At 43.6% G+C, this 8443-nt stretch overlaps 1 protein-coding gene across 1 annotated transcript in view; it reads right to left on the reverse strand.

Moving 5' to 3' along the window:
* Window positions 1–571: 571 nt before the first annotated feature.
* Window positions 572–8443, reverse strand: part of cactin — an 11738-nt gene continuing 3866 nt past the window's right edge. The window contains exons 2-10 of the mRNA XM_072669269.1: window positions 7751–8384; window positions 6400–6495; window positions 6136–6281; window positions 5599–5761; window positions 5391–5505; window positions 4258–4450; window positions 4013–4135; window positions 2908–3326; window positions 572–2078 (exon numbers count right to left, since the gene is read on the reverse strand). Of these exons, the coding sequence (XP_072525370.1) occupies window positions 1588–2078; window positions 2908–3326; window positions 4013–4135; window positions 4258–4450; window positions 5391–5505; window positions 5599–5761; window positions 6136–6281; window positions 6400–6495; window positions 7751–8384 (2380 nt within the window). The 3' untranslated portion in view covers window positions 572–1587. The remainder of the gene's footprint in view (window positions 2079–2907; window positions 3327–4012; window positions 4136–4257; window positions 4451–5390; window positions 5506–5598; window positions 5762–6135; window positions 6282–6399; window positions 6496–7750; window positions 8385–8443) is intronic.

Here is an 8443-nt window from a genome sequence, read left to right on the forward strand (position 1 = left end):
GTAGCCTTTATGCTATGCTGCATTTTACAGCTTATCATGAATAATTCAGGGAATTAATCAGTCCATTATTCAGTTAAATCTGTGCAGTGGATAGTAAAACTAAACTTTCTGAAAATTTAGTAAACAAGAACTAGAAGTGATGGTAGAGGAACAATATGACAACTGTGATGTGATGTTGCAAAGCCATTATTTTCCTTATGTAAGCACCAGTACATAAGGAACAGTACTTTTAAGAAAAATATCCCCTTTTCAGCTTGTTAAATTGGACAATAAATTGTAGTTATTCAACCATTTACACTGATAATGTTAGAGGACGACCTGAACTCATACAGTCTAAGACTCTGTCAGACCATAGTTAGATTAGGAAAACAATTCTTGCATATTTTTTTTTGAGAATACCAATTATTCATAGAATAATTAGGGGGGGGGGGGTCTACATTTTTTGAGAAACAAGTTGGATTAAAAACAAACAAAAACAACATCTTGGGCTTCTATACTATTTTACAACCCAAAATATGTACATAACACACTTGGTTTAAACCGGTTTATATACAAGTACAGAACACAATAGTTAAGAAATGATACTTTAATAATTTCAGCACGATATAAAGATCAACACTGGACTAGAATAACCTCAGAGAAGGAAACAATGAAAATTAAGCCATTGTAAATAGGAATATACAAGGTCTAGAGGTGGCTGCAAGTTTGCTAATCAAAAAAAATACAAATTCCTCACAGTTCTCTTACTCTGGCAGTACAAAATAATTGCTTTGACATTTGTATAATCGACATGTTCACAAGTCCTTCCCAAACCTGACCGTGGAGCTTCCCCTGCTCGGACTACGTGAGTGTATTCCTGATCTGACACTTCAACTCTGAAATGCTTGTTAAAAGGGAATTTCGCCAATTGTTCAAAATCCATGGTTATGAATACGCTACCTGATGAAATTTACACTGTTGATTATAACTTGCATCCAGGTTTATTTAATACCTTTAAATTTCCTTGTAAAAGTGGAGACGTTAACGCTGGGTTTTGTGAGGCCAAAGAAATTATACAGTTATATTTCAAGATTGACCACTATTTTACCATCAACATTACATGTAAAACCCTGAAGATGGATGTAGGTTCCGTGGTCGTCACATAATAAAAAAATATGTTTTAGACTAAAGGAACTCACCAGTATCTACAAGTGAGCTTCTCTTCAACTGTTTTTTTTTTTATAGAAGTGTAATTCACCTTTAATTGGCTGATCTGTTGGATAAGGTGTGTTAAAGCATAGAAAAAAAACAAGGGAGCCATATAGTGACGTTTAAAACACTTCCCTGACAGAAAACACACATCTGCATCACTGAAGCAAATCTGAGAGCTTGCTTAGCTAAACCACCTCAATACAACCATACCCTTAAAAATACAGATGCCAAAAATGGTTCTTTGGAGTGATCCCACCTTTGATTTTTCAAAGAACCTTTCAACTGAGTAGTTTCAACTGATATTTTATAGAACCATCAATTGAAACATTATTTTCAATTTTAGCCATTGCAGGAACCTTGCCAGATCAGTTAATGTTAAGCTACAGCTCTAGGCCTTTATCTCCTGTAGCGATACCGTTTGAAGTGGAACCACAGCTGAAAGATCCCGTTAGCGAACTGGCAGCGGAAGCCGTGGCGATGGGAATACTCCCACTCGCGATTCACAATTTTAAAGGCAATGTCCTCATACGGTGGCCCTGCATGGAAGCGCAGGATGCCAAAGTCCTTGTTGTCTGGGCTAGGCTCCAGGAAGTACTGCGGAGTGGAGCGCTTGTCGATGAGGTCCGGGTAGAAGATGTTGAACTTGTAGCCCTGAACGATCTTGGGCGGCGGGTTGTCGAAGTCATAATGCGTCTGATTGTACTTGTTCCACTCGAAGCCGGTGTGCACACGGTTGAAGAAGCGAGGCTTGCGCGGCCGGTATTTGTCAGCCCACAGGTACATCTTCCCGGTCAGAGGGAGCTCTACGCTGAACTGAGCCTCATCACCCCCCATGCCCTCCTTGGCGCGACGCACAAAGGCGTCCTCTGCACTCTCACTGGCATCACCTGAAGAGAAAGAGAGAAATCATTATGTATATACTAGTAGAATTCAGATCAACTCCTTGAGTCCCTACACTTGGTGTAAATGGGCCCTGGAATGGAAAACCGTATTTATCTTAGAATAGTTAAATAAATCGGAGTTTGGGACATGGGACTTAATCCTAAAGCTCTGAAATGCAAAGGCCATTTCAGAAGAATATGGGCCATGTCTGAAATGTAAGAAACGCTGCCTACTCAGACAGGATTCTGAGGCTGGAAGGCACCCTTTAGTAACCTAGGCTTCTACTTTATTGGGTGAAAATGCTAATGGCTAATGACAATATAGCTAAAGGCTCATATCTAGTGCTTAGCTGTTAATACCTTGGCATGGTCAGGACGTATGCGTTTCAGACACAGCTATGGTGTTGATACTTGTATCACTGGAGAGCAGCACATCACCACCAGACTTTAGTCTGCTAGTTATGGGAATAGGAGTTGCAATGTGAACCAGGCCTCATAACCACGTTTATTTTTGTGCCAGTGCCTGTGAAACTCGGCACACAATGCAGCAAAAGCCAGGCACATTGTTGTCAATACGGTCTGCTCCCTTACAAGAATTGTACTACCTCAGCTGACTGCCAAACCGAAGCTAAACACACGTCAGAAGAAAAAGCATTGCACTGCACAAGATAGCCAGTCCCGATGAAGCAGACCTGGCTACAATCCCTTTAGCTAGCAAACCACACATCATACCGAGGGGCCATTGAGAAGACAGCACCGCAATCAAGTAAGCATGACAACCGAACAACGGCAACAGACTGACTATGTTCATGCATATTTAGCTTTTCCCACATACCTGTGACCTGCAGCTGTCTGCGGGCCAGATGGAGGCGCTGCAGGTCCTCCTCGACGTCGATGGTGTGCGTATCGAGCGGGAGCTCAGAGGGCTGCAGAAGGGTGGGGCTGTAGCGACCAGAGTCGTACTCGGCTTGACTCTGCTGGATAAGGTCCTCCTCTGTTAGCACTGCCTCCACACTCCCACTCTTCTCTCCTCCTTCCTCGCCCTCCCCTTCCTCCTCCTCATCCCCTTCTCCTCCTTTTTTCTTAGACGATCTATGATGGGAGGAGGCTCTCGGCTCTGGACTTCTATCCTCTTCTTCCTCCTCATCTTCTTCCCCTTTTCTCTTTTGCCTCGTTCGGGTTGTAGTTTGTGAGGGAGAGCGGGTAGATGGACCCGCCTCGTCCTCCTCTCCTGGAGACTCCACCTCCATTGTTCTACATAAACGATAGCAATAAGATAAATAATGAGATAAATGCACGTTGGGTGGATAAGAAGTTTGAGCATCTGAGTACTGAACATCTGTGTATAAATATACACAGATCCTCAGTATGTAAACTACATGTTCAGGACATTGACATCAGAATAGTATCTTTTAGCAATGTCAGAAGAACACCACACTCTAGGACAATATACTCTGGATATTTATTGCAATACTAGCCTTTGCAATACTTTAGAGAAATCTAAACAAAATGAGAGAAATCTACAAGATAAAAATGAGCTTTCGATTTAATCACCAAATGCTTCATTATGTACTGTGTGCATGCTGACCAATTACAGCTGCGCCAAATAAGTTTCAGTGGCTGTTTGAACAAATCAAGGCATTTACATGAACCACCTATTCATTTTCTTCACTGCTTCAGCCAGATCAGGGTCGCAGTGGTTCTGGAGCCTACCCGGAATCACTGGGCACAAGGCAGGAATATCACATGGACAGGGCATCAGTCCATTGCAGGATACCACACTCAATTTAGTGGTTTATTGAAAATTTAGCACAGCCAATTAACCTACCATCATGTTTTTCGGAGGTGGAAGATAACCGGAGTATCCAGACACTAGACTCCCCATTAACTAAAATCTGCACCTTGCAGTTTTATTAAGAAGGAAGGGCATTGTAACTTACACTGGCTGCTCATTCTCGGGTTCTTCTTTAATGATGGGGAAGAGGGGTTCACTCTCCACTCCCTGCTCCTGCTTCAGCTTATACAGCTTCTGCCTCAGCACATCCTGATGCCTCTCCCTCAGTCTGCATAGCACAGGAGAAATTGCGCATTACAAGCCACAGAAACACAGTGTCGGCTTCAAAAAGCTTGTATTCATTGTCATTAGACTTTACGTATAAAATGACTTAATTAAATAAATAAGTACCTGGCCCGAGCCATGTAGACCCGCACCTGCTGCAGCAGGCTCTCCCAGTAGCCGATGTCCAGGTTGGAGCCTCCAGCCTGAATCTTATTCTCAATGTTCATGTGCAGGGCCTGCAGCTGGCTGTACGTCTTCCCTTTAAACACAGACTGCACGTCTGTACTCACCGAAGTGTTGATGCCTTCACGACGATCGCCTGCAAACAGAGAGACCGTTATACCACACCACAGCCGCATGTTCCCCGTACTGCAACACACCACCATTTGCCACATGTACAAGTGTGTACATGGGCAGTAATATCAGCTTAGATTTACCATGCCTATATTTAACCAGAGAACACCAAAAATGTACCTATTATTAGCACCTAAGCACTACTACAAATGATTATGCACAGTCAACACACACTCTTATATAAGCTAATATTAACAGTAATGAACATGGAATGAAATTTGGAAGTGGTCATATTTATTTCCTGTTTTCATTTCATTATTTTACTTGGCTATTTATTTAAGAATCACAAATAAATATGCTATGCTCCTCACAACCTGTGTTAACAATTAGCATGAAAATGTTCAAAACTATTACGTAACAGTCTTGACTTATCATATTTACACTCTACACAAAAACTGCATGCACCTAGCCCAGCAGCTCATGCCCTGCCAGCCCTAGTCAAAGCTGTTGACACAGTCAAGCGCGATGACCACTTCGGGAGAATTATACAGGTTTCTATGTAAACTAGGCCTTCCATTCCCTCAAAAACAAACTGGACTACCTCAGCTGAACAAAACAGGAACTAAACAATCACCAGAAGGAAAGCGCTGGCTTAATTTTCCCACCAGTAAGACTTGAGAAAACCATACCTGGGACAGCAAGAGGAAAAACCAGCAAAAAAAAAAAAAAAAAAAAAAAGTGGGTGAGGCAAAATAACAGGGTTGTAAACCTGCATCTGAGCATATTTTGTTCCTAACACTAACTGTTTTTCGCCCCAACACTTAATATGTGACCCAAGTCATAAAACAAAAGATACTTAACAAATTCATTGAGACACCTTTAACCTTAGTTTTATTAGACTAGCTAGATAAAGACATAAATCGGGAGGGAAACAAATCAGTGTGTTAAGGTCTACATTACTATACCTGGTCCTTTCCCTGATGCCTCCAGTTTGCGAAGCTTGCTGATCTCATCCTCTGTGATGGTGGTCATGTCCCTCCAGAAATCTACATTCTTCCCCTGCTCCAACTCCATATACACCTACAGCAGAGCACAGAGCAGGTGTCGTTGGGTTCAACCACTGTTTATTTTTGGGACTCTCTCCAGCTACAATGCACACAAACACCAACACACCTTGATGTCCTCCAGCAGGTCGTCCATGTCGGTGACCGTGAGTCCGTTGAGGAAAGTATACGGTTCATGCATTTCAACAGCCAGGTCATCATCTTCAGCACTGATGTACTTGGCCAGCAGGTCAATGGGCTTGGCCCGGCCGTCTCGGATGCGGATCTTGGACCTGCATGTGGACAGGAACACAGCACGGGTCAGGAACAATACTGGAAAATACCAGCCCCTAGCATTTGACTGTGGAGCAGTGGAACAGGCCATCCAATACTTTTGAGATTAGTTGATGCAGCATTTGTGATCCAGAACCAATCATCAAAACATCAGCACCTGACTTCACTTATGCTCTTGTGGCTGAATGCAATTAAATTCTCATAGCAATGTTCCAACATTGATTGTAAACCCTTCTTAGAGGAGTACTAGTTGTTGCTAAGACAAAGTGAGAACAGTCTTTATGCAGGAGTGGGTGTGTGTGTGTGTGTGTGTGTGTGTGTGTGTGTGTGTGTGTGTGTGTGTGTGTGTGTGTGCGCAGATCTGTGCACTTACCGGAGTTTGGCCTGGTGCAAGTGAAAGTTGTCCTCTTGTTCTGCCCAGGTTTTAAAATGCTCCGCCTCCTTCTCTCTCTGCAGCATCTCCAGCTCCTGCTCACGCATTGACTTCTCCCGCTCTCGCTCCAAACGCAGCTGCTTTACCTGTTCACACACAGAGAGTGTGGATATTGATCAAAAAGGGGTGTTAAGAGTGTAAAGTAAAGGGGTGGTGATGTGGAGCCATGAGAGAAGAGTACAGATACAGCAGACACATCTTTACCTTCTGCAGTTCCCTGCGATTCTCCTCCTGGATGCGTTTGTTTCTCTCCTTCAGGTCCTTCTCTCCCAAATGGCCAATTCCCTTCATCTGAAGAGCCTACAGGACGGACGGACACACGCACACACATAAAAAACAATATTGAGTATCTAACATTGAACAAGCGCAGTCCTCAAACCTTTCAGCAGGAATGCAATAGCACACTACATGTCCTAATGTTTGTGGACACCCCTTAAAATAATTGCATTTAGCTACTTTAAGTTGCATTCATTGTCGACACAGAAGTGCAAACGCACACCCACAGCTTGTCTAGTCCCTGTAGAGATGTACTGCCAATAGAATAGGGCTCTTTGGAGCAGACAAACATGAACCTATTGGCACCATGCCTAATGACAGGGGTGGGCTAGAGGGGTATAAAGCCCCCCAGCATTGAGCTGTGGAGCAGCAGAACTGTGTTCTTTGGAATGACTGATGAAGCTCCATCCAATGTAGTGGGTTTTGGAGGCGATCATTTAATATCAGGACCTCACTCGTCACTGGACAGTAGAGACAATAACTCCAACAAAATCAGGATAAACTCTATTTTTTTCTTTAAATACATTAATTTCAGAAGCAACAATAAATTTTCAATAAACAAACAATGTCTCAATATTGTCCATATGGTGTAGCTAAGGACAAAAAAACAGTATACTGGCACTATGATGAACTAAGCTTGTCTATCTATATTTGCTATTGTCCATTTTTGTGCAACATGGAACCTAAAGAAACGCTCCACTTTGGAGATGTTTCTTTAGTTGATAACCACAAGATGCTTTAACTATTGTAGTAAACTGTCAAATCCATATTTAAGAAAAAAAATGGCTCTTCATGCCAAAATAAACAGAGATGGCATATCAGTACGGATGAGTATCAGGATCAGGCTCTTACTCAAAAAATATATATATAAAAGTAAATTATTGGGATACCTGCTTTGGCATTGTATGTAAATAAATGTATGCCCTACTTTTGTACTTTTGAGTAACTGTCTCTACAGTGCAAGAAAGGAAGGCTTGGAGCACTATCGTGAGGCTCTGATTGCATTCAGTGATAAGAGTATTAGTGAGGTCAGGATATTGGATGATCACCAGCCCTTCTCGTCCCCAATTCGTTCCCAAAGGCTTTGGATGGAGCATCAGTCCACAGCTCAATGCTTGGGGCTTTATACCTCTCTAACCCACGCCTGGCATAAGGCATGGTGCCAATAGGTTCATGTTGGCTCTAAAGAGTCCTAATCTATTGCCAATACTGCTCTAGACTAGCATTCATTCATCAAACATTTGGACATACAGTACAAGGTGTTCTCACAAGTTCTCACCTTCTGCCATTTGAAGGTGCCCAGCAGGTTATTATCTCCAAACGGGTTGTCTGCGTTGGTGTAGCCCATGTACTCCTCACTCCACCCCATCTTCTCTCTCTTCTTCCTCTCCTTCGCCTCTTTCTTTGCCAGACGACGGGCTCGTTTCTCTTCTGGTGTCTCCAGGGCTTTCATCATCTCCTTCTGCTTTTTTGTCTCCTCTTTGACAGAGGAAGAGGCCTGCCTCCCTTTTCGGTCCTCCTGCTCGGAGGCAGAGGAGCCAGACGAAACCGAGGAACCTGACTGGGACCTTCTGCTCCGGTCCCCATCAGCCCTTCCACTGCTCCCATCTCTCTTTCTGTCCCGCTCCTCACTCCTCCTCCCCCCTCTTCCCCTGCTCCTGCTTCTGCTTCTCCTCCTCTCCCTGTCCCAATCCCGCCGTCTCTCCCTGCTGGGGCTTCTACTCTCATGCTCTGGCCTCCTCCATCTATTTTTCCTCTCCCTCTCGCTGCTGTGGCCATCCCTCACTCTCTGTCTCTCCACGCTGGAACGAGTGCTGGAATGGGAGGAGCTTTTGCTTCTGCTCCGTCTTCGGCCAGCCTCTTCATTCCTGCGGCTTTCCTTCTTGTGCTTCTTCTTACTGCGGTCATCAGAGCTAAACGGAGAGAAGCAAAGAGGCAAACAGTTACTTGAGTCCTAAGAAGTTACCTAAAG

Source organism: Salminus brasiliensis, chromosome 23 (assembly GCF_030463535.1).
Source record: "Salminus brasiliensis chromosome 23, fSalBra1.hap2, whole genome shotgun sequence".
NCBI lineage: Eukaryota > Metazoa > Chordata > Actinopteri > Characiformes > Bryconidae > Salminus > Salminus brasiliensis.